Below are 25173 nucleotides of genomic sequence, written 5' to 3'. Positions count from 1 at the left end.
AAGCATTTTAATTGATTGAATTTCCTTGTGAAATGATATCTGGGGTGAATAAAAGAATGACAGTAGATTAACTTTCAGCATGCAAACATGGGTATCTTTGGTCATTTAGACTTGATTTTAGTCATCACAAGTCTGGGAAGAGTATGTATGGTTAATATCACTAACTCCTTGTTTCTGTCGTGCTGCAAAAGGATGCTTCATGAAATAACCTCTCTGCTCTCCTGACTAGACTTCAGATCTTTATGACACAGAAATAACTACTGGGTGCACTGAACCAAGCTGTGAAGTCCTTTCCTGAGGAAGCATAAGGCTTAAATAAGGTATTGGTGTCTCTGCAGTCACTTTCAGGACTTTCTCAGTTACTTTCTTTAAGACAGGAGAGACAAAAGCATTACTGTCACATGTACTCTTTGGGGAATATTCTGTATATCCATTTTTGTTCTGTTTTCATGGCAAGGTTTAGATATAAAAGTGACTTAAGTAGTAGTACTGTATTAAGTAATAATGCATTAAACTGTTAATTAAAATTTCTGTTGCATCCATCAACCAACTTGTCTGGATGTATTTGGAGCATTGTACAGCAATCCTGACCCCTCTGTGTAATTTATTGTGATCTCAAGTTTACCTTTTCTTGCCAGATTGGCAGCTTCTGAATGTGGCATGCTGGTGACATCAGTTCCATTCACCGCTATCAGAATATCCCCGACCTGAAGCCCTGCTTCTTCAGCTGCACTGTCTGGAACAAAAAAAACCCCCAACATTTTATTTAGAGTTAGGATATCAAGCATGTCTATGTGATCAAGTTTTTCTAGCAAAACAGGTATTTGTCCAACCAGTCAAGCTCTGGGGCCTTTGTGATGTCAACTTGGAGGCGGAGCAAGTTTTTCTGAGAAATGGGTTAGTCATCTGTAAATGAAGCTTCAGAATTTAGGTACTGGTTCAACACTAGATAATCACTGACAGTGGAGAAATTTCATTAAAAATGCCATTAGGACTTACATGCTTTAAGATGAAAACAGGCATTTCAGTATCTGAGGATTTTGTCCTAAAGTGCAAACAAACGCCTGGTGCAATGTTCAGTAAAGTTAGTAGAAAAAAAATCTATTATTCTGGTGAACTTTGGCTTTAAGACCAAAAGACTACTTTGTGTGCTGATGTTTCTCTTACTGGTTAATTTGGCTATAGTATTTTGTGGGTTTTTGTGGGTTTTTGTCTTTAGGAGGAAAAAACATAGTGAGTTAACAAAGAGTCAGTGAAGGAGGGACGGAATCAGATTTGTTGATATATCAACCTTTTGTTTTTTCATTAATTGTTGCAAAGTACATACATTTCTTATAAAATAGTGCTCAGATACATGCCAGCCAGGAATGGTGGCAATTTAGAGAAGTCATAAATACCCTTCATTCATGGGCACCAGTACACAGTTACTTAAATCCCAGTTACAAATTTCTCAGTCTGTTTTTTCCTTCTCTTTTATAATGAAGCAATCCTAATGTACCAGGAAAAAAATGGTTTTGGAAAATATTGTTCCATGTCCATATATATAATGTATATTTTTAAAGATTTTGTACCTTATTATGCAGTAAATGTGATTGTTCAGTGCATTTCTGAGGCTTCTTAGAAGTTGTAGGGAAGAGAATAGTAAAAGCTTAATAATAAACAGGCACAAAAAAGCCATGGTTCACCCCCATGTGTATTACAAATTATGTGCAAATTTGCCAATGGCAGCACATTTTGACTTGTGCTGGCCTTGAGGATCTCATACAAGACTTTATGATCATAAGCAGTCTTCAAAATATTATTAAAATAACGTCTCAGTGTGTAATCAAAAAGATACAAATGCAATTTTTGTCTATTTTAATAAAATTAGTCATATTTTGAGAAATCAGAATTCTATTATAAATTATAAATTTTATCTTTAAAAAAAAATACTTTTTGTTGTTCCTATTTTAAAGCAAGTGCATTTGAAAAAAACCCATACAAACATACAAGTAAATTTAAGAAGAGTGATATACAATGTGAGTAGCCATACTTAACTTTTATTAGTAGGTATTAGGGCTAATGTGTGCATGACCTACGATTTATATTTAGGTAAAACATTTTCCCACATTCTAATTTGAAAGACCTCTTCTGAAGTTATACTCTTTGACAAAACAACCCTAAGGGAATCTGTATGTTTACAATTGGGAAATCATGTAAAACTTTTAATTCTTGAGAGAAGAAACATTTCTTTGCAACAGAGATAACTTTGTATGGATAGATACTGAAATTCCAAGCAATCTGATAATAACAGCTAGTTGTCCAGGCACACACACATTGTCACAGTTGTGCTATTAAGACAAATGATGGCTGAGTTGAGTAATTTGGTTTTCTTAAAATAATCATCAATGAATAATACTGATCCTTAACAATGCAGTCAAAAATAATATTCTGATAAGAAGAGCAGAAGAAGGTTTTTAATTCAAAATTACTTTCTCTTGTTCACAGTAAATATTTTTTCACATAAGTTATACTGTGAAGATTACTAGTCTCAAGAATTATAAAAATATGTATGATGGACTAAAATTAAGTAGCTGTTTCAGGATGAAGAACATTACATAGCCACTTTAGTGTATGGGTTTCTAATACAAGTCAGACTTGTAAAGTATTAGTAAAGTGTTGACCTTTTCAGATTTTTTTTTTTTTTTTTTTTTTTCTGTGCATATTGCTCCCTGGCTCAGATTTCTGACTTTTGTGATCTTCCCTAGTGGAGTTTAATGATGATCCTAATTAGTAGCTCAGCAGGCAGTTTTTAAAACGATGGGTTCAACTAATGGATTCACGGGTTTCTGAATTCACAGGCTTTCCCAGCGGTGTCAAGAAGCTGAACAATATAAAACATAATGCTGGTAAAGTGACAGAGCTATATTTAGATGTCTTGCTAGAGGGTGTGTACTGGCATTCTTGGTCTAGGATGACATTTTTCTTTATATCTGCCTTTGATATTAGAAATCTGGCAGGGTCTCCTGTACCTTCTGCTCCTTCTCTAGTTCTACTCTGTCAATCCTGAGGATACAGAAAGCAGCACAGCAAGCAATACTCTAGATTTGGACGAACCAAGGTTTTAGGCAGCAACAAAATGAATGTGACTCTCTGTGTCTCATTCTTACTGCTAGTGCAGACAGAGCCAGCTTTTAGACATATTTCTAGGCTGCCATTGCACACAGAGCCAATGATTTCAGAGACCTTTCAGTGGTGACTCCCAAGATCTCATTCCTGAGTGTCACTGCCAATACTATGTTCTCCATCATGTAGACATGGTATAGATAATTTCTGTCTAGAAGCATTATCTCACATTTAATCTTTGTTGAAACTCATCTGCCAATTTTTTTTTTTTCCTCACTCATTCAGTTTTGTCATTTTCTTCTGGAGTTCCTCACAATCATCAGACTACTCCGCAGAATTTAATAGAATGTCTGTTAAGAATTATAGATGGCTCAGTGGAAACCCATCCAAGCAGAAGTCTCCCCAGCTAATAAGAGTTTTGGAAATATTGAGGGTCACTGCATCCTCCATTCTTAAATCTGTTGTCATTAACAGATGTCAGTCCCCAAAAGTTCTGGACTTTACATCTGGAGAGAGGCTGGATGCAGACACTTGCATAAGGTACCAATTGGCAGGGAAGAACACAGAACAGTGGAGACTGGTTTACTCACAGGCATACGGGGGCCCTAAGTTACTTTGTCATGAGCAGCTCAAGGACCTGTCACTAAACACCTTACAACCACTAATTATGGAAATTATTTATGTATGTCTATATTACATATTATTATAAAACTGATGTTCTATATGATGTAGATAATATATATTACAAAATATTATATATTTATTTTAATACATTTTAATAGAAGAATTTAACCAGTACCAATACAACTTACTTGTGTCTACTTCAGTCACAAGAATAGGCTTTGAGAACTGGATCCTGAAACCCCAAGGGTAATTTCCAGTTCCTTTAGCAATCTTCACCGTTCTTTCGCGAACTGCAAAATAGGAAAAAATACATTATCTTTTTCTCTACAAGCCAAGTTCAATTTAACAAGCAGCAGTCTGGTTTTAAAACTTTTTATCTATAGGCACTGACAGTTATTGATTTTTGCAAATGGATGGGATGCTTTCAGTATTACTCCTAGCTGTTTGGTGCTGCTCCTCTGCCAGTGTGTACCTCCCTCATGCCATGACTGATTAAATGTCATTCATGTCAGGACAAAGATAGACAGCATCAATGAAGTGTGCTTTCATCTGCAGTTTAAGTGCCTGGAATTTGTAATGAAGAGGTGGAGAATCATTCACATATTCTACTCTACCAATGGTGTTGTGAGAGAGAAAATTGTTCCTGTTTTCAGTGTCAGACTTCTAAACTGCAAATACAAAATAAGCTCTAAATTCTTAAATGAGTTTAAATATGTTTCTTGTAATTTTATTGTTATATTTTAGAAGGTCTTTTGGATACCAATTTTTCCTTTTGTTTACCCATTCCTGTCTGCGCCCTGCTTCCACTGCCTTCCAGTCTTCTAGTCCAACACCCCAACCACACTGGCATCTCCTGACACCATGGCTATACCCATGTGAAATGTCTTTCAAGTCAGTAGAATTTAACACATAACGGGAAAAGGAGTAAAAAGGAAGACCAGGGTCTAATTGCCTACTTCCAATGTTTTCTTGGGGTCTAGTATTATTATTGTGTCTCAAATGGTCTGGCTCATTAGCATATCTTATACTCATGAAGGACTTCAGAATAAATATGAATTCTCAGGGTGTCTGCTTTTGATCATTTGACTGTCTTACTGTATTTGTTTAATGTAGGGCAACTTTATAATTTATGACAGCTGTTTTGTCTTCAAATTGTGGATGATTTGGAAGATAGGAATTACTTTAAAGGTTACTTTACTAGCAGGCCAATTTATGTTACCTGTTTAAAAGAGCATGTATACTTCAATCCCTACTTTAATGATCTCACTGAACTTCTGAGCTCTCCCATGGGGAAGAGGCAATAAAAATGGCTCCCCAGAATATTCTCGTATATTTCAAGGGAGATTTTTCATATCTGGACATTTATAGAGGACATCGGTTTTCTCTCACATTGTGAATGATTTATGAGCTTCATCAAAGAACTATCTCCTGGAAAGCTACAGGGTGTTTCAGTTTGTGTTAGTTCTTTGAACTCTGTTAACTTTCAGTAACTTAAAATTTGAAAAGTGAAGGGAAACCTCGCATACCCCTGAAAGAGTTTTTCACTATACCTATTTGCATGACAGGGTTTAAATTACACGTAAAACAAACCTTCATGGCCATAGCAAACTCAATTATTTTCTTTCTTGATCTACTATATTTGAAATTTTGATGTAGAACAGGTTTTATGACATTGTAATATTTTATGTCCAGAAATAGCTCTCTTATGATTTTGCCATGCTTGGAGAAGTTATGAAATTGCATTGCTTCTGCCCTTATCATGGAGCAAGAGATGAGGTTTAATTATGACCTATTACCAGTATCAGTTTTGTCAAGTAATTATGATATTTTGAAAGAGAGTAGCTAAATAAGAGTTACTTACTTTTTCTTATAACCTTTTAGCTCCTTGGATTGCTCTTTTTCCTGTCTTCAGAATCTACTCCAAAAAGTTGATGCCATGGAATCCTCCCAATAAATACAGTTTTATGACATTTATTACCTGCTGCTTTAGACAACTTACTTGCCACTGGTCTAGGCCTTTTGCTGAGACATCTAGGACTATTATCCGGAGAGACATCATCTCCTCTGAAAACCCAGGAAGCAGAATGAAAGTTTTCTGAATAAAAGCCTCTGTCCTCATTTTCAGAATGTAGTCTCAGATCTACTGACCGAGCATCCTCTGAATTTACTGTCATAAGGATAAAACAGTTAAAAGGAAAGTCAGTAGGGAAAATGCATTAAGAATAACAGACCTCGTCCAGTCAGCATGGAATTATTGCCTCAAACTTCTTAATGAACTGTTTGTAACATCTGTACTTAGTTCTGCAATTTTGCTGCAGTTAAAGGGGCAGTCTGCAAAGATGTCCAAATATAAGATCACAATATTGGATGTTATTGCATATTGAACTCAATGCCAGGTGAATTAAGACTTCACAAATGCCAAGTGAAGTCTTAATGCAAATGATTGAAAGAGGAGCTTGCACCTCTTTAAGAGAAGTCAGGCTTTAGCCAATTGTTAAACTTTCTTACGCAGCCCATTTGATTAGGAAACCAAACAAATTTTCTAGAAATTTAGTATGAGATTAGCGCATATGGGAAGAAAAAAGACAAACTGGAAAGTAACTGGGATGACTCAGGTAATTATGACCATATTTGAAGTTTGCTTAATCTTAGCTCTTTCAGATCTATGTATTTGGTTTTATTAAAAAGGAGGTGAGGAAATAATAGTTTGGATTTTGTTTTTGTTTAACATAAAACTTCTGGCTTGTCCTAGGCTGTTTAATATTTATATGATGTTACATGTGTTGTAATGAGGATTTTCAGGTTCATATTTTGTTTTAATTTGCATTCACAGTCTTGCAATGAGTTCACTGGGTCAAACCATGTCACCTAGATAAACATGGAGAGGGAGGAAAGCTCTAGCTTTAAAAACTGAAAAAGCAATAATGTTCAGGCTCACAAGGATATAGGACCTCAGGCAGCTGAATATATACAGCAGGCTATAAACAGCAGTTTGACTGTGAAGAAAAAGGCTATGCAATAGTATGACAATTCTTCAAGCAGTCTGGGAGCTGGAACTTCCAATGTAAAACTGGGTGGTGAAAAGTATATAAATGTATAGACCATCAGAGACTGCACTAACAGATAGACTGAAAAAATGCTTTATTATAAATTATCTGGTGGGAAAAAAAATAATATTCCTTTCAGTACAAAACACAGCTAGTATAATGCAGCTGGATTTAATGCAGCTGGAGAAAGGATCTGTTTGCTTTGTTTATCCTGTGTTTGATGTGGCAATGATTTTCTGTTTCAAAACAGAAAAGTAAAAATTAACCTCTGTTTAGTTTTGTTCAGCAAGTTACTTCCTGAATACATCTAAATGGTAGTCTTTTTTCACTTTGACAGTTTGCTTAACTGTGTCTATGTAGACAAATACTCCACATCCACTGACCTCCCTTATACAGAAAGTCTGAGGTGGCATGAATAACTATATAAAAAGCTGACATGAATAACTATATAAAAAGCTGACATGATTAACTGTATAAAAATCTGCTAGCAAATAAATAAAAATTAGCAAATATATACTACTAGGATGATATGTTTAAGGCACATCTTAGCTTGCTATCAGGAATTTATAAATTAAGAAAACCTATACTAGCAACAAGCAATTCAGTACAGCACAGGTTTTTTTTGCCAGTTTGATACAGAATTGTTGTAATTGTACTAGAACTTAAAATGTGACAAATAGTCAAAACCAGAGAAATAAATGCTGCCATGCTGGTCTTATGGAATTATGCCAAGACACTTCTTGAATGTCTTTTTACATCTCCCCACCTTGAGCTTTCGGCACTGATGTCAAACTGAGCAGTTTATGAGCATCAGGAACAAGCTGCGCTTAGGTACTTCTCAGCTGCTGGAAGTAAGCACATTAGGAGCTGCTGCTTCCAGATACTGATTTGAGTTATCTCAAGTCTGCAAACACCAGTGAACAGTTTAGCTACCAAACCAAAATGGACAGAAGGCTTAGGCCTGTAGCATATTATCCAAAATGTTTATATACTAAGATATATGACAGAATTGTCTGCTCACTCACCTGTTCTGGAGACCACTTCAGGTTCATGCCATGTGCTATCAAAATCTTCTAGCTCTTGCAACTTAGTCTTTTTGTTTGTTGTTTATTAATTTTTTTTAAAAATTATTTTATTTTCTCTGTTATCAGCATGTGCCTGATCTAGTAAAATGAATGGTCCAGTCTTATATTCAACAGATATTACTTTTGAAATCAATGAACAGTTTATCTTGGTGTATCTATCTCCTGGTAGGTTTTTGAGCTTTGGTGGTTTGACATGGTAACTTTCTAACCTCCTTGCCATGGACTTGAATTAGTCTTAGGGGCAAAGCATGGAAACTGCTACCAATAAACAGCTTTTTAATTTTCATGTGACACATCATTCATCCCTTTAATAACAGGCATTAAAAACTTAAGGATTGACTCAGTTATCTGATCACAGGTGGCTAGTACCATATTAGATGCCTTAAGGTATCTCACTTGACATTCAGTAACTGCTTTAAAAAGGCATGGGTTGCCTGTAGGTCACACATTCAGAAACCTATTGGCATCCCATCTGGCAACTGACACCTATGTTTAGGTAGTGAATTGATGCCCTGCTGATGTAGTACTTAGCTTTTCAGCACAGAGACAGAACATATTTACAGTTTATCTTCTATTGGACCTGTGCTGAAGCCTTACAGCTCTCAGTCTTCCATACGTTTACATTTAACCTTCTTCAGAAAGGAGGTTATACATTTACAGATAAAACTTCCCTCATCAGAAGTAACCATCACAGCACAAAATATTTCCACAGAGAAGTGCACATTTCTTCATCAAAGTACTTCTTACACTACTAAAATAGCAAAACAGGAGTCAAAGGTGGTGTGAAGTAAGTAGTAACACATATGTTCTCTCTTAGACTGTGCAGCCCTTCCTCGAGAACTCCATTTCCATGTATTGCAAATTCATTAAACAGTTACTCTTTAATTTCCCATGTGATTTAAGCTGATGAGCATATAGCAAGGTGACAGATTTCTTAATGAGACAGTTATAGGACTAACTGTTTCAGTAACTAGAGGGGCAGTGAAGGACAATCTAGACAACAGCCTGAAGACAAAGGTGAATCAGGTGGTAATCTTAGGAGAGGACTCCCAGCTCACCGTGGCCTGGACATAAGCAAAGTGGGCATCAGAAGTATGGCTTTCATTACACTCTCAAAATTGCTGCTGTATGTAATTACCTGTTTGTCTGTGCTTAGAACTTGTCTTAACATTAGCTGCATATGTACAAGAATGGTACAAACAACTGTTTTTCAGTAAGATTGTTCACTTGGTTATATGAAGGAGAGAGGATACTAACTCCCATAAGTGAGGGATAGTTCAGTTGGATAAAATATGCTTGCTCATGATAATGACTAAGACATAGACTGAAGTTATGGATTTTCTTAGCTGAAAACAGAGTGTCAGTCACATGAAGGAGAAAGAATAGAATTGTAAGACTAAAGTACTCACTTGATCCCTCAGTAATTGTGCTGTTTATGGAGCTTCCTCCAGTCGAACTGCATTTTTTGCTGTCTTTGAACTGTTTCCGTCTCCTGGCCCACTGGTCTATTGCTTCTTCCTGGGAACTATCACTAGCTCTGGTGTCTTTCATCAAAGGCAGCTTTCTGGTTTTATTCATTTCTGATTTCAAGTCTAAATTATAACCAGACATTGTAAGGAATACGCAAGACAACTTAAGCAATTACACTGTTTAAAATTTTCACATTCTAAATACGAGAATAACCTAACCAAACATAGAAGTGAAAACAGCAAATAATACTGGAAATATAATATAATATAATATAATATAATATAATATAATATAATATAATATAATATAATGTAATGTAATATAATATAATATAATATAATATAATATAATATAATATAATATAATATAATATAATATAATATAATATATAATAATACTGAAATTATATATTTTAGATTAATTGAGGTTTTCATGCAGAGAAAAGTGCATGTGATTACCTTGTGGTAGTTGTATCTGTAGTTAAATACCTAGATAGCCATTTGTATCGCACCATTTTTATGCAGAAACATGTAAATTGCTCATAGATTTTATTTACAAGTACTCATACATTTTTGAAGTGGCCAGTATGTAGATGTATGAAGTAAAGGAGAATATATATCTATATCTATCTATATCTATCTATCTATCTACTTTCAGTTTCTTTCTAGGTAGGGCAATAAAAATCTATTTGTTGTATTACTATTTAAGCTAAAACAACAATTGGAAAGCAGACTGTGCTGGATTCCATTCTGAAAATGCAACTGAATCCACCGGCAAGGATAGATAGGGAATAAGTGAGCCCAGCCTCAACAGTGTTGTGTAAGTGCTCTCTTGGCTCAATAGCCTCTTTCTGACTTCAGTCAGATCTCCATCACAGACATGTGCCACTGAGCCCCTTCTCCAGGGCAGCTGACTGTTGCTGAGAGTTAGGAAACCAATTTCTTGTAGTGCCCTTCTACGGCCCTTTGCATGAGTCCTTGGCCCTCTGATAATAAGTAAGTTCCCACAGCACCAGCAGACTTCTAGATTGCTTGGACTCCTCTCCCCCATCCTCTTTACAACATCTGCATCTATTTTTCTCCTCTGTTCTAGATGCTCTCACTCTTTGTTAAAAAATGACACATATCCTTTCCAGTGGCACTGAATTACCAAGCACAGCAAGTCCCACATTGCTCAATGTCTTGACTAGGTAGGCTAGTATTCCCACATTACAAGTGGACTTCATTTCATATTAACAAGTTTTAAAACTTTAAATGCTTATACTTCTTTCCGGATGTACACATTTACTCCTTTAAGGTGGGACCTCCACAGCATTGCTAAGAATAACACAGATGGAAAATCAAAACACTGCCACAGACCAAAAGAGGACAAAAGTTACAGACCATGTGAGGTGATAGGTTAGAGAAAGAACACACACAGATAATTCTTAGCAAGAGGTGGAAGGGAGAGGAAAGAATAAAATCAAAGTGCAAGAAATAACTACACCTCACTTCTGTCCTGTGAGTTTAACTGTGGAGATCTAATGTATGAGAAGTCAAAGTTTTTGAGCATGTAAGCTTCCTTCAGTGTCTTCTTTCTATATCTTGTTCTAAAGAGATTTCTATTGCATTAATTCTCTATTTATTTTAGATATTGATCTATATAGCAATATCTAGTTATATTTATATAGTCTATATAAACTTCAGGAATTTTTGAAATTTCCATTACCAGTGCCAAACAGGACAACCTTGGAGGACATACCAGTAAGATTATTAAAAACTTTCTGATGCTTTTTACTAAGATTTTTTAAGAAATTTTCCCATTTATTTTTCAACATTATAGAACTCCTAGCCTCCAAACCTGCTGGAAACATTCTCTTCTGGAGAGGACAATCTGAGTTAAATTTGCATATAACTTGATTAATATTAAAAAAATAAAATTAAAGTGTTTGGAGTGATATTTCAAAAACACACACTCACATATGTGTGTGTACATATTCACAATGTAAGAAGCTTACTTTGTAGTGTGCAGTGTCCCATTATGGCTTTACATTTTTATAATTTACACCACTCCTTTTAAATGACCAGTTATGGATATAAGTAGATGGATTACAGAAGGGAATACAAGAAATTTTGTAAAAGATTAACGATTACAACCAATTATTTTTCATATGCAGTTTTCTTGATGACATAAAGAGAGGAGAAAGAAGGTTAAATGATCTAGTATGGTCATTCCATGACATGTAAAGACTCAGCCAGAATTAGGACTGAGATGTACCTAGAATTCAGTATTTGCTTAGATTGCGTGGATTCAAAAAACAGATTTATATGGTTTTAAACACTGACTAGACCTCTGAGTTCATGCCACATGTCAACTGCAAAAAAACCCTTCTTGTTTTGGTGTTTGCTTTGCTTACTAGATGCATAGGATGGGCTGTTTAATGTAGGAAACCCACTTCTTGAGCAAAGCTGAATTAAAATTTTCTTTATTTTTTAATTTAAGTTACTTGGCTCTATAAGATGGCTCCTAGGATCCTCAGCACAATAACTGTATATTATAATCAAATGGTCTAGCAAGCCAATATAATCTTTTTGTAAAGTTATGATATACTTTCATTTAAAAAAAAAAGTCACCAAAGCAATAAACCACCTATGCAAAAGGTGTGTAAATGACATTAACTCCCGAAGTCTTATAACACCTACCTTTCTGACTAATCTGTTTTACTGATGATGGGGGAATATCTGCATTCTGATGAAAATCTTCTTTCATTTCAATCTTTTTTTTCTTAACTTCATCAGAGCTGGATTTGGCTAACTGAGGTAGTTGATGTGCTTCAGGCTCTCTCTTTAAGCTATCATCAGTTGCCTCTTTACTGCAAAAATTCTTTGGTCTTTCCTCGACACTTGACTGTTCTGGGAAATTCTCTTTCTTTTCTGTATATGCCAAAGAGGTAGATAATATGGCAACCTGTGCGGAATTACTATGGCAATCAGATTCAACAAGAATATCCCCAAATATGTCTTGTATCTCTGAAAAGCTTTCTGATTCATTATTCATGTTATGCTCCTCAGGATCTAATAGCAAGGATGACAGCAAGGATTTTTCTTGTATACTACAGGGAAGTTTAGACTCTTTTCTTAATGCAGAGTCAAAAAAATCAGGTATTAATTTAGTGTCACCTTGGATAAGTCTTCGTTCTAATTCTCCAGTTATCACAGTGATTACTGACCCTCTCCTTCTTTTTGCTACCTCAGGCTCTGCAGGGGGTAGGTGAACATTTTGTTGTAAAGCTGCAAGTTGATTTGGGTTGCTTTCTATAGATGTATTATTAGCACTTTCCTTATCCTTATGTGTTTCACCCAAAGAGCTTCTAGAATGTGAAGAGACCTCTACTAGCTGAGCTTTGCTTTGTAATTCAATGTGCTTTTCTAGATGGCTGTACTCTGGTGTCCCTTCATCTAAAGCATTTTCAGTAGACTCAGAGTCTTCTTCCCATATGGCTAAGTTTCTCAGAGGCTCCTCATGCCCATTTTCTTTTTTCTCATTTATAGCACCACTGGAATGAAGACTCTCCCCTAATGTTTCTTCTGTTTCTTCACCTTGCCCCACATAGTCTGCACGGTCATTCAGTAAACAAGTGCCATCTAGACTTTCTTCAGGCTCAGATGGATAAATGGTAATATTATGATCAAATGACGTGAAAGCATACTGATATGAAGACTTAAGACCCCTCAAACTTCTCAGTGAGGAGGTCAAGTCAGGACATTTAGAAAGTTCTGTATAGCTGATATGAACATGCGAGTTCCTGTTATAGGCATCTCCTGCTTTGGTCTCCTTAGGCAGTACTTTTAAGGATGGCAATGAATAAAACCCAGAATCCCTTCTAGGGTGAACCAGTGATGGTGCATCAAGGGTAGTATCTGGGAAAGACTTTCTTCTTGCTGGTTTTTGCCCTGTGTCTTTCCATTTGTCATACTTCTTTCTTTCTTGACCTAGTTCATTGTTCTTACTGATATACTCCTTCCCAGTTTTTGGGTTATTCAAGGTATTACTAGCTACAAGATAATTTGCGGTATTTATTTTTGAGAAAAGTATTTTATCTTTTGAAAAATTTGAAAAGTTTTCACTGGTGTGGTCTTCATAGTCCTTTTTGCTATGTTTATGTAAATAATTTTCTTCCCCCCTGATTCTCAAGGCTGTAGAGAGGCTGTCAGATTCCTTTCTGTCATTAACAGGGTACGAAGATATCCCCTCTGCAATTGTATCCAAATGCATGTTGTCACAGTCAGCAAATTCTTTAGGTGGAGGGAGAAGTGTACATCCATCTGGGAATGTATAGTCTACTTTTTCATAAAAGTTAAAAGATGAGTCACAGTCTCTATTGCAAGGTGCCTCTGTTACAGAGTAATCTGTTTCAATCCAGTATGTATCTTCATGTTTCCTGTTGCAGGTTTTACTCTGTGCCTGTTCACCAGGTTTGATGTTAACCTTTAGATTTTTCTTTCTATTGGTATATTCCACTTTAATTTCATTTGATTCAATGTTCATTTTCAGGGAGGAATTTTTATTGATGGCACGTTGAATTTTATGTTTAGAAGACTCCTTGTAATTTCCATGGTGTTCTGCTGAATGGTCAGTTGAAGAACACTGGTACTTGGAACACTTTGAACACTGGCTTCTCTGGTGTCTTTCTCGGCAACATTTATTGTTCTTTGAACTTTTCCTTTTTTCAGCTATGAGTTTTGTTTCAGAATCAAACAAAGAAACATTCTTAATTTCTACTTTCACATTAAAAGAACCATATTTTACTTCAGCAGTAATTTTGCCAGTAGCCAAGCTAATGGACTCTGCAGAGTCTGGCTTGCCCCACAATGTAATTTTTCCTGTGGATGAGCCCTCTGATTCACCAAAAGTTACTGTAGCTAGGATTTCATCTTGATGAGGAGAGAACATTTGGGGAGGGTGGTTCTTTTCCTTCTTTCCTTCTTTTTCGCTGTCTGATACGGTATCAAGGTCTCTATCTTCAGAGGCATCTGAGCTACTCTGATTCTTGTTTTTATGATCTTTTCCATCTTCTTCAGTACCTTTTACATCCACTGGCTCGGTGAAGTGAGCCAGAGCCTCATCTGCTTTATTTCCAAGGTTTCCTACATTTTGCTGGCATTTACAAATGGGTGACAACTGTTCATCTAATTTAAGGTAAAAAAAGAAAAAAATGTTTTTCCCATGATTTGGTAAGAAATGTCACAAATGTCTGATAAGCTTTGAGACACTTTTCATAGAAAATGCCTATTCTATCCTCAACGTGTAATGTATTTTCTACAACATTATTTTTTCATTTCAGTATTAACTTCTTCTGTCTTAAGTATCTGATAAGTAATGTGAAGTCAGATAAACAGGGTAGGCCATGTTAATTCAATCTGACTGGAAGAAATTAATGCATTTTTTTCTCAGAAAGTTTTACAGTTGTTAGAGGATAAGGTATTCTATTTGCATATAGAAAGATCTACCTTTTAAATTTCATTACTTCTCTCAGTATTTACTTCATTCCTGTGAACACACTGGGACAATCAATATCCCATTGCATGTTTGCATTTTGGGGTAAATTACATGGAAGTTGACTTTTATAATCCTTTTACAGATGAGCAAACAAAGGGATAATGAATACTGTCACAATCACACAGCAGATCAGTGGCACGTTGCCAGGAGGATATGAGCCACAGTTCCCTGTTTGAAGCAGAAGAAAATACTGTTTTCTGGCTGAAGCTGTACTAGGCAAGATTTCATGGCATTCATACAATTACATAAAATTCTGCTTTGCTTGGGCTTTTTTTAGAATAGGCCATGTGCATTAGAGGATAACAGTTTACAGTGACATCTACCTAAGTAGGATTAGAACAAGCTGTTAAACTTAGACAACACTGAGAAATTTACAGCAAGAATGCTGAAAATTTGAGGCAATTAAACATCAACATCTTAAGAAAGACTGCCAGAAATAGGATAGCAACTCAACTAAAATAAAACAACTAGCTTCACCAAGACATTATCTGTATGTACCCACACTTGAGTGTAACTATTTCAAATTTGACAAACAGACTGGGGCACAAAGATGGATTTCTATCTTGATGAGTAAATGGAGAATAACCACCTATGATTCTGATGTTTTTCAAGTTAAACATTTATGTAAACTTACATTCTCTGGAATCAGAGCTCTTTCTGCCCTTGTAGATTTTTCTTCTTTTTCTACTCATTTCTAAGAACTGAGGACATCTGGATTCCACTCTTCTGTGTGGGAGGGAAAACATTGGATAATGAGAAAGTTTCTCTAGAATAATTTTGCTCTCTAGCTCTCTCAGGCTCTTTAATTTGGGTTTTCTCCTATGCAAAAACTGACTGGTTATAATGAAACCCAGAAAAGTGCTAGAGCAGGTAATAGTGCATCTATTCTATTCTGTTGATTGTTTGGGACCAAATTTTCAAAGGTTTCTAAATAATAGCTTAAAATCAAGGTCTGATGATCTCAGCTGTGGGGACTGAACCAATATTTGATGATTGTGTGAGATTTTGTCAGTGGCTGACTTTTCCCAGCCTATGTTTTTATTCAATTCCGCTTTTTAAAGATTTTGTTTTTAAGTATTCATTTTAAATTCAATTTTATTTATATACATAATGAAATCCTTAGTAATCATTAGTTTTTCTCTTGAGAAAAATTCAGACTTAATACAGGAGAATAAAAGGCCTTACCTAGGATTAAGTGCATAACTGAGTCTCATGCAGAGCAAACCAAAACCAGTCTACATTCCACAGTTTGGGTTGTCCCTTGTGTTTGCTTGTTGAAAGAAGAAAACTGTCTTAGATGATTTTTTCACCTCATAGGGGAACTTGTTAAATGTAAGATTAATTGTTAATGCTATCTTAGTATTGAAGACCTATTCCACTCAAATTAATTGGTAAGTGGAATACTTCTAATAATTAATTCTTCAATAGTATTATTTTCACAAAATCAAGAAAATAAAAATTTTAAAGCTTAATTTTGTTTCTTCATGGACCTGTGGGAAATTTCACTGTCTGAATTTAACAGGCCTTAAGAAACGTGATATGAAAGAAGGTTTAGCCCACGGGAAATATTATGGATGCTACTATTTGTGTATTTCAATAATCTGAGACAAATTAAGAATCCCTAAACCCTCAACTAGGAACTGAGCTTTGCATCCATGTTTATTTAGCTAATCAGTCAGTTTCTTGCAGTTGATCACTGAAGTGAGACCTTAAATTTATATTGAATTTAACAGAATAGCTAAAATCTAGAAGTCATCTACCAATCCTATCATGCAATGGGGCTGAATGATGACTGAAGGCATGGTATTGATGGAAGAGGTCTGTATCCCATGCAGCAGGATTGTGATGTAGACGCTATTTAACCAATTAGAATTGGTAGCATTTTTTGGGATTGATATTTCATTTGATAATGAAAATAATCAACTTTCCAAAATAAGTCAATGTGTTAGGATGTGTTTCTGTTTATTTAATCCAAAGATTTTCTATTGTATTCTACACGACCTTGGAATAGTTAATTCGCATTATCTGAAATTAGAAGTGTTTGAACTGCTCATACATCATCAGGATAGTCTTGAAAATCAGCAGAGTTGTGTTAGGAAAATTCAGCTGACTGCAAATGTTAATAGCCATAACCATCTTTAGATGATCATCAGTATATCAAATGAGTCATTGCAGAAAGAACATGAGTGAATTTTTCAGGCTGTGAATTTACTTGGTGTAACGGAGATGTATGGATTTTGTTATAAAAATGAGGATTAGGATAAAGGTTTTTAAATCATTGCACTGACATTACAAGACACATTTTACATGCCACTGTGTGCAGTTACACATAGCTAGTCAAAAAACTGGGAAAAAATTCTTCTTTCAAGACACAGTTATTGACTTCTTAAAACAAATTTTGTGTAAGGCTAAATGACTGAATATGCTAGTGCACTAACACATCTATTAGTCGGCTGCAGAAGTGCAGGCATTCTCCCCCATCTTGGATTACACTAGAAAGACTGAGAAAATTTTATATTTATTTCACAGCAGACACTTTGTAAAGTTTATTGTGTAAAATTTCAAAGCTTGACAGACAGTCAAACCTGCCAGCTGAGCTCTATTGTCATGGGAAGAATGATCTTAAAGCCAAATAGAAGGCTTTAAAGGACACAGAGGCAAAACCTGGGACTGATATTTATCTGTAGTTTTGGATATGAGACAGTGTCTATTAGTTCCAGATAAAAATCAGTATTCTCTTACAGGGTTATATATGCAAGCATGTTAAGACTATCAAACTCCTATTTAGAGGTGTCTTATGTTATGTAAGATCTGCAGATTGGTGCATATATTTATGACAATAGGAACAACAGATAAACAGAGCTCCAAATCTGATTGTGATACTTGAGGTTTCAGTTATATTTCATGAAGTTGTAATTGAGAAAATATTTTTACTTCTAGGAATTCTCTCAATTCAACCTAAGGAAGATGCTACACACCCAGTTCCTTCCTCTTCCTTTTTTCCTTCTTGACTTTCATGGTTGTCTTTCCAAAATACTTACCTTTTGTTACACTGTTTTTTGTTGTTCCCCAGGAATTCCACTTTAATTTTTTCCCCCTATCCTATGGTCAGTAATGAAATGGTTAATCTCAATTTAGGAAGTGCAATTGCTAAATTTCCTTGATAAAATGCTGTTAAAAATTATTTGCCTGGTTTACTCTTTGCATTTGATAGTTAAGTGTACAGCTGTATGCACTACAGATTACTCTAAAGAAAATCTGCATTTTACTGAATGCTGAGTGCACCTTACAGGCCAGGAATATATTCAGTACATAAATTGTTTAAGGCCTTTTTGTAGGAAAGAATAATAGGCATGACTGTAATCAGTTAGGAGTGGTTCTGAATTATGAAGGATTTGGGGATAAGGTTATCATGGTTCAAGACGGATGAAGGAGTAGAAAAGTGAAAAGACCACTGAACAATACCAAAAAGAAAAGAGGAAATGCTGCAAGAAGAATGCTGGAATATTGAGGAGGCAGAAAGTACTGTGGATCAATTAAAATGAAAATCATATTCATTTAAGTTTCTCCTCATAGCTATATGTTTTTGCCAGATTTTGTCATGGCAAAACATCATAAAACTTTGCAGAATAAATTCTAGGTCTGAGATGGTCACTAGTTCTATTGCTATTCAAATAGCTTTTAGTGGCACAGGACAATCTGAAAGTACTGAAGGTAGATAATGTTGGTTCTCTGCATGCCAGGATTGTCAGAAAGAATCTAGTACCTTCTAAAATTTAATAATCTGAGCATGCAGCTGTGAAACCATCAGTAGAGGTAGCCACAGATTGAAGTTGCTCAGAGTGGTAGGATATTATAGATTTTGCTGTCTGGTCAAAGATGAGGCACTTAGGTGAACAGGATGATTAATCTGTATTATTTTGGATTTTGGTGTTTTTTTAGTTATTTCTGTAATTGGTTGTAACTAGAACAAAATTACAATTTAGAATGATTGTTTGCACTGTTCATTTGTGATTAAGACATCTCTCAGTGTTAATTTTTGTATTTATATATTAATGATTTTAAACATACATGCAGTGTGTTAAATTGTTGATATCTTAAAGCAATTTTAAAGTAAATTCTGGAAAGAACCTTTATGAAGCCAATAGTTTTGTTGTCTCTACTACATTTCCGTATGTTAATTTATGCTTTCTCCTCTAAGGTTTACCACATCAGAAGAAGCACCAGTTCTTTATTTTTACTCATCTTTTTTTGTTTTCCTTGCATTGTCTCTGTCTATTCTTGCTTTGTTGGTAGTACAGCTGAGATGTGCTAACAGAATCAGGAATCTCATCACCTTCAATCCTAGTCACATGAGTGACCCATTGACTTGACTTAGATAGATGCATCAGGACTACAGAGTAAGACCCTGCATTAGGGACTATTCTGTCCACTGCTGGACACTAGATGAACACTAGATGAACACTAGTCTAATTAGCTTAGATGAGAACAGAGACACAGCAGTTCATTGGATGGAAGTCAACATCCACTGACATAGTGCTCTATATGACAGGTTGTTCTAAACAGCACTATTTGGGTTAGCTCAGAATAATAACTTCTTAATTTTGAATGAAAGATCACTCTCCACCATAAATATGGTAAAAGCTCTATCTAGGATGGGTTCATTTTCACTGTGAATAACATCCATAATAGTATTTCTTTCAGGATAATGCAGGTGATGAAAAGCTTTGTGATAATAATGGTAACAAAATAACAAAATATTTTTCTAATATATGCCACTGAGATAATCTTGTCAGGCAAGAAAAGTTCTCTTGAAAAATGCTGGTTGGAAGTGAAATTGAGAATACAGGAGTTATTTTGCTTCACTTTTGAATACTTACAAAACAGAGATTTTATGTGAAAACATGTGTGTTCTTAAGCTTTCTGAGCAAGCATGTTCAGTGAACCTCTACAGTAATGATGAGACACTGGCAGAAGAGGAAAACTAATACAAAGTAAGGAAAATATGGAGAAAATATTTCAAAGAATCAGAAAGGTTTGGGTTGGAAGGGACCTTTAAAATCATCTAGTTCCAACCCCCTTGCCACAGGCAGGGACACATTCCACTAGACCAGGTTGCTCAAAGCCCCGTCCAACCTGGCCTTGGACACTGCCAGGGCGGGGGCATGCACAACTTCTCTGGGCAACCTGTGCCAGTGTCTCATCACCCTTACAGTAAAGAATTTCTTCCTAACATCTAATCCAAATCTACCCTCCTTCAGTATAAAACTGTTACCCCTCATCCTATCCCTATACTCCCTGAGAAAGAGTCTCTCCCCATCTTTCCTGTAGGCCCCTTCAAGTACTGGACGGCCACTATAAGGTCTCCCCACAGCCTTTTTTTCTCTCGGCTGAACAATCCCAACTCTCTCAACCTGTTCTTGTAAGAGAGTGCTCCACCCCCTGATCATTTTTGTGGCCCTTCTCTGGACTTGCTCAAGCAGATCCATGTCTTTATGTTTGGGGCGCCAGAGCTGAACACCAGCTGGGGTCTCACAAGAATGGAGCAGAGAAATAGAATCACCTCCTTGGACCTGCTAGCCACAATCCCCTTGATGCAACTTGGGATACAGTTGGCTTTCTGGACTGCAAATGGACATTGCTGGCTCATTCAGTTTTCCATCCATTAATACCCACAAGTCCTTCTCTGCAGGGCTGCTCTCAATCCACTCATTGCTCAGCCTTTATTTGCACATGGGATTGCCCTGACACAGGTGTAGGACCTTGCACTTGGCCTTGTTGAACTTCATGAGGTTTGCACAGGCCCACCTCTCAAGCCTGTCAAGTTCCCTCTGGGTGGCATCCCTTCTCTCCAGCGTGCTGACAGCTTGGTATCATCAGCAAACCTGCTGAGGGTGCACTCAATCCCACTGTCCATGTCCCCACCAAAGATGTTAAATAGCACTGGTCCCCATACTGACACCTGAGGAACACCACTTGTCACTGTCCACTTGGACATCAAGCTGTTGACTGCAACTCTTTGAGTGCGACCATCCAGCCAATTTCTTATTTACCGACTGATCCATCCATCAAATCCATGTCTCTTCAGTTTAGAGACAAGGATATTGTGTGGGACAGCACAAGTCCAGGTATTTAATAATGTTGAATCAGAACAGAGTGGTGACACAATGTATTTGCAAAACATTTAATGTTCTGTCAGGAAAATACTAATTGCTGTTTCAGATGGTAAGTTTCTTATAAGTTCAGTATCTTATGTTGTAGAATGCATGGCTATAAATACATTCAGTGGCAGCTCACTGAATACTTCCCCACTGAATCCTATACTGTTCACAGACTGTAGAATACTTTTACAGAATACCTGAACAAGCCTTTCTTAAACAAGAACCTTCTACTGCTCTTTTCTTCTGTATTTCAACCATGTCAAACCCTTTTGATTAATTTCCTCTCTTTGGATACAGAATCCTACTTTTTGTCTCCATTGCCCTTAGATAACCTTAACTACACTGAATTTTGTTCTCATTGACTTCCACTGGCTCTTCTTGTGTTTCTCAATATTCTATTCAATACTGATCTTTGCTTTGACTTTGCTACTCAACTTACCAACTATGTTTGGCCCAGGCTCTCACTGCTTATTTCGTCTCCTCCTTCTCAAATGATTCTTAAAGCCTGATTTTTCCTTGTGAATTTTTCCTTTCACTCTCCTGTGTTTTGTGGCATATTACCTGTTAGATTTTATGCACCAAGGCGGATGGCCCACAGATCATTTACTCTTAACAATGTCATTAGGATGAGTTGTATATGAGAGCCTAATGATGCCATATAGAGTATGCAAAAAGGGCTCATCATTGATTTACCTCTTACTTGTCTCCTTCAAGTATGTCCTATTGAAGTACCTTTTGGTTTTGCTTTTTTTTTTTTTTTTTCCCTACAAAAATGCTCCAAATCTCTTTATCAAGCTCCCACTATTACCTTATTTGAATAATTTCTGAACAGTCATTTCTGCAAGACTGTTGCCAAAAAATGTATTTTATGCCAAACACATGCAAGAAAAGTGATGCTATAAAAACTGTCTGTCTTAGCTGTGTTTCTTACTCCCTGCCTTAGCTTGTATGTATCTCATTTTCACCTGTTTATAGTTTTGTCTACATATTCTCCTGAAAAGACTGGTCTTTAAAAAATGCCTTTGCAAAATGTCTAGAACAAGGGAATCAGGCAGCCATTTACAGGGACTGTAACAGGACCCTAAAGCCTTTTACAAAATTAATTAAAACATGAATTATATGGCTGCAAAGAATTGGCTTCCATTCAAATGGAACTCAGTAGTTATCTGGCAGTATCCAATTAGCTATGAGAATAGTGCATCCAAATGAAACGCTTAGAAAAGCATGGATAAGTGAAATTAATCTACAACAGGTATTATATTGGGACCCAGTGATCAAGTATTTTATTTGTGAAATGTGTTGTGGAATTTTTAATGAGCACACCAAATCAGGATTTTGCTTTTTCAGATCATGAAAAGACAGCAAACATCAGTCAATATTTCTGCAGTTCTGATTCTCAAGGAAGGTTATTGTCTAAGCAACTAAGAACATCACTTTTGCCATGAATGAGCATATTCAGGAAATCCAAATCCCATGTAATTAGACTTTGCATTATTTTGGACTCTTCTGTAAGCAACAAGTGACACCACACGAAGTGTTAAATATGTTTTGACCAGTATTTTTTTAAGGAATAGTGGTTATACTGTTATTGCCATTATGTAAAAGATTTCTGCAGACAGGAAGCTCTCAATTTTAGTTTTAAAAAAAGCTAATAAAGTAGCAGCCAGTCAAATGTTTTCAAGATTAATTAAGAATTGAGAATGTAAATGCCAGCAAATTCATGGTAAAAAAAAAGTTCAGCCATCATGGGCTGTATATGCACAAGCATTTTTGTCTTTTCAGGGACAAGTCATAGGTTCATCTTTCAATTCTTAAATTCTGCAAAACCATATATAAAAGTAATTTTCTTATAAAGCTTCTACTTACTAATTTTGCTTTCTGTTCAATTATTTTGAGCTTTTACCCCAACAAGAAGAAATAATGTACTAATAAAGGTAAGTATGCATTTTATGTTTTGGAGATGTTTCATTTCTGCAACAAGATTGTTCATTTTTAACCTCATTTAAAGATACACAGCACTGCAACAAAATGGAGAAATAGGTAGTCTCTGTGCTGTAAATGGTCTATACAGCGACCATGTGATGATTTTAGCACAATGAATATTTTTAGCATAATGAGTATTTCAACTTACTGAGCAGATTTTTCCAGCAGTGTCAGTTTAATGCAATGGATGTATTTCTCATAATGTATGTAAAAACATATTTTTAAAAACTGGCATAGAGAACATATTTTATTGTGCATTGTATCTCTGTTATACCTGGTAAAATAATTTTATCTTCAACAAAAGTTCTGAAAAGATATATATAAAAAAAAAAATCCCATGAATTGTCATTTCTGTTGACATTGTTCGACCTCTGCTATTCCTATTTTACAGACCAAAGGAAAAACTGCTAACTTGAATGTCAGATGGATTAACCCTTTTTTTGTCAGTGAGTTTATTTAGTATGCTATCTTGCATTTTAGTCACTTTTGTTTCTGTTTTTGCATGCAATTCATGCTTTGTCAGTATCGAACATGACAGCAGGTAAGTGAAATACCCTTCAGAAGTGATGTGGCAAATGGTCATGAAATTAGTAGAAATCTCACTGTAACACATGACCATTTCCAATAATAAAATATAATTTCTATACTCAGAGACGTTCCTGTCAATGAAGTACTACAATTCTTTGTCAAGCTGAATTATTCAACCTTTTGGTCTTCAGAACGTCTCATCTATTGTAATAATGTAAATCCAAAATCTTTGATTATACTTGAAAATCAGCTCACCAAAAGAAACCTGCACGATAGCTGTACACTGTAACAAGTTCATTCAGGTAGGCTTTTACTTCTAAAATTATATACTAAGACACATTAAGTCCCTATATGCTAAAATGACAGATACAATCTTAGGAACCAAAAATCCATCTTAGAAATCCCTATCATTTAATAAAACTTTCTTTACTCACAGTCAAAAATCCACCTGAAAAATCCCTTCTGTTTGGGAAACTATAATTCTTATTTTTTCAGAAAACTAAACTATATACTGAATTATAATTGAAATTCTTTAAACTCTATGTACTGTGAAAAAAACCCTGAAGAAATCCCATATTTTATAAAAGCTATGATGAGTTACAACAATTAATAACTACAGAATACTACCTGACAGGGTGTAATTTTAATTAAAAAAAAAAAAGGTTATACTTACTGTTACACTGAGCCAGTATTCATTTTCCTCAGATATTTGCTTGCTATTACGGACTCTCTGAATAATTTGCTTTTCTACGCTCATGAAAGATGGGCTGACTGTATTGCTAAGGCTTAATAGGATAACAAGTTCAAATTTTTTTTTTTTTCCTTTGGACTTAACCACTTCTGTACTGTCAACTCCAGTCAGCAATGATATGCTGTATACACATATCCTTCCAAACACTGAACCAATAAAAGACTACTAGTTATTTAACTCTTAACAGCTAAAACAGATAAGAAAAGTAACAACTAAACTTACCAGGGCTTTATAAAATGTCAGCTTTGTCTGAAAAGTCTTAATGAATCAGATTATCTAATTAAAATTAAAGATAAAAGAGGAAGCAACATTGTTCACAGTCTTGCTCCACTTCTTTTTCTATTTCTGTCTCCTAAGCTCAGAATCTGCTTAGTATATTTAATTCCATGAAGCATCATGACTGGTCTACCTTTAATCAGCCCATTGACATCCACCCTCTTCCTTCACCTGTTGCAGAATTCAATATAATTGTTTATCAGCTTGATAATATTCCTATACAAAACACATAATATGTTAATGTATATATATATATATATATGGTATTAACACTGGAATGATTTCATTTTTCATGTGTTTACACATATTCAATATGAAAAATGAGATAAATATGCTTATAGGGACCAATCCAAAGTCTCTAAAAATCTCACAATCCATATTATATGAGTTTACATGAGATGGCAACACATCACATGAGTTTACAGCTTAATAACAGCTAAGTTAGTAGTATCAATTTTGGTTTGTGTTTCAACACCATCTATTTTTTTCTACTTTATCAAATTACTATTCCTACTATTTGTAAATTATTATATTTTCAAAAACAGATAAAATACAGAATATTTAAAAATTATACAGTGAAATTAATTCTCACTCGTGCACAGGTA

General features: G+C 35.5%; 1 protein-coding gene across 4 annotated transcripts in view; it reads right to left on the bottom strand.

Annotated features, from left to right (window-relative positions):
- Window positions 1–24855, bottom strand: part of LOC141974012 (uncharacterized) — a 47197-nt gene extending 22342 nt beyond the window's left edge. The window contains exons 1-8 of one of the 4 annotated variants that reach the window (XM_074933241.1): window positions 24515–24855; window positions 16055–16139; window positions 15504–15595; window positions 12013–14499; window positions 9271–9453; window positions 5729–5896; window positions 3918–4019; window positions 626–736 (exon numbers count right to left, since the gene is read on the bottom strand). In XM_074933241.1, coding sequence (XP_074789342.1) covers window positions 626–736; window positions 3918–4019; window positions 5729–5896; window positions 9271–9453; window positions 12013–14499; window positions 15504–15595; window positions 16055–16083 — 3172 coding nt within the window. In that variant the 5' untranslated portion in view covers window positions 16084–16139; window positions 24515–24855. The other 3 variants (XM_074933240.1, XM_074933243.1, XM_074933242.1) reach the window with 3 other exon arrangements.
- Between the last annotated feature and the right edge of the window lie 318 nt (window positions 24856–25173).

Source organism: Athene noctua, chromosome Z, assembly GCF_965140245.1.
Source record: "Athene noctua chromosome Z, bAthNoc1.hap1.1, whole genome shotgun sequence".
In the NCBI taxonomy this organism is placed as follows: Eukaryota; Metazoa; Chordata; class Aves; order Strigiformes; family Strigidae; genus Athene; species Athene noctua.
Note: the sequence above shows the minus strand (reverse complement) of the source record. Positions and strands in the feature narration are given on the sequence as shown.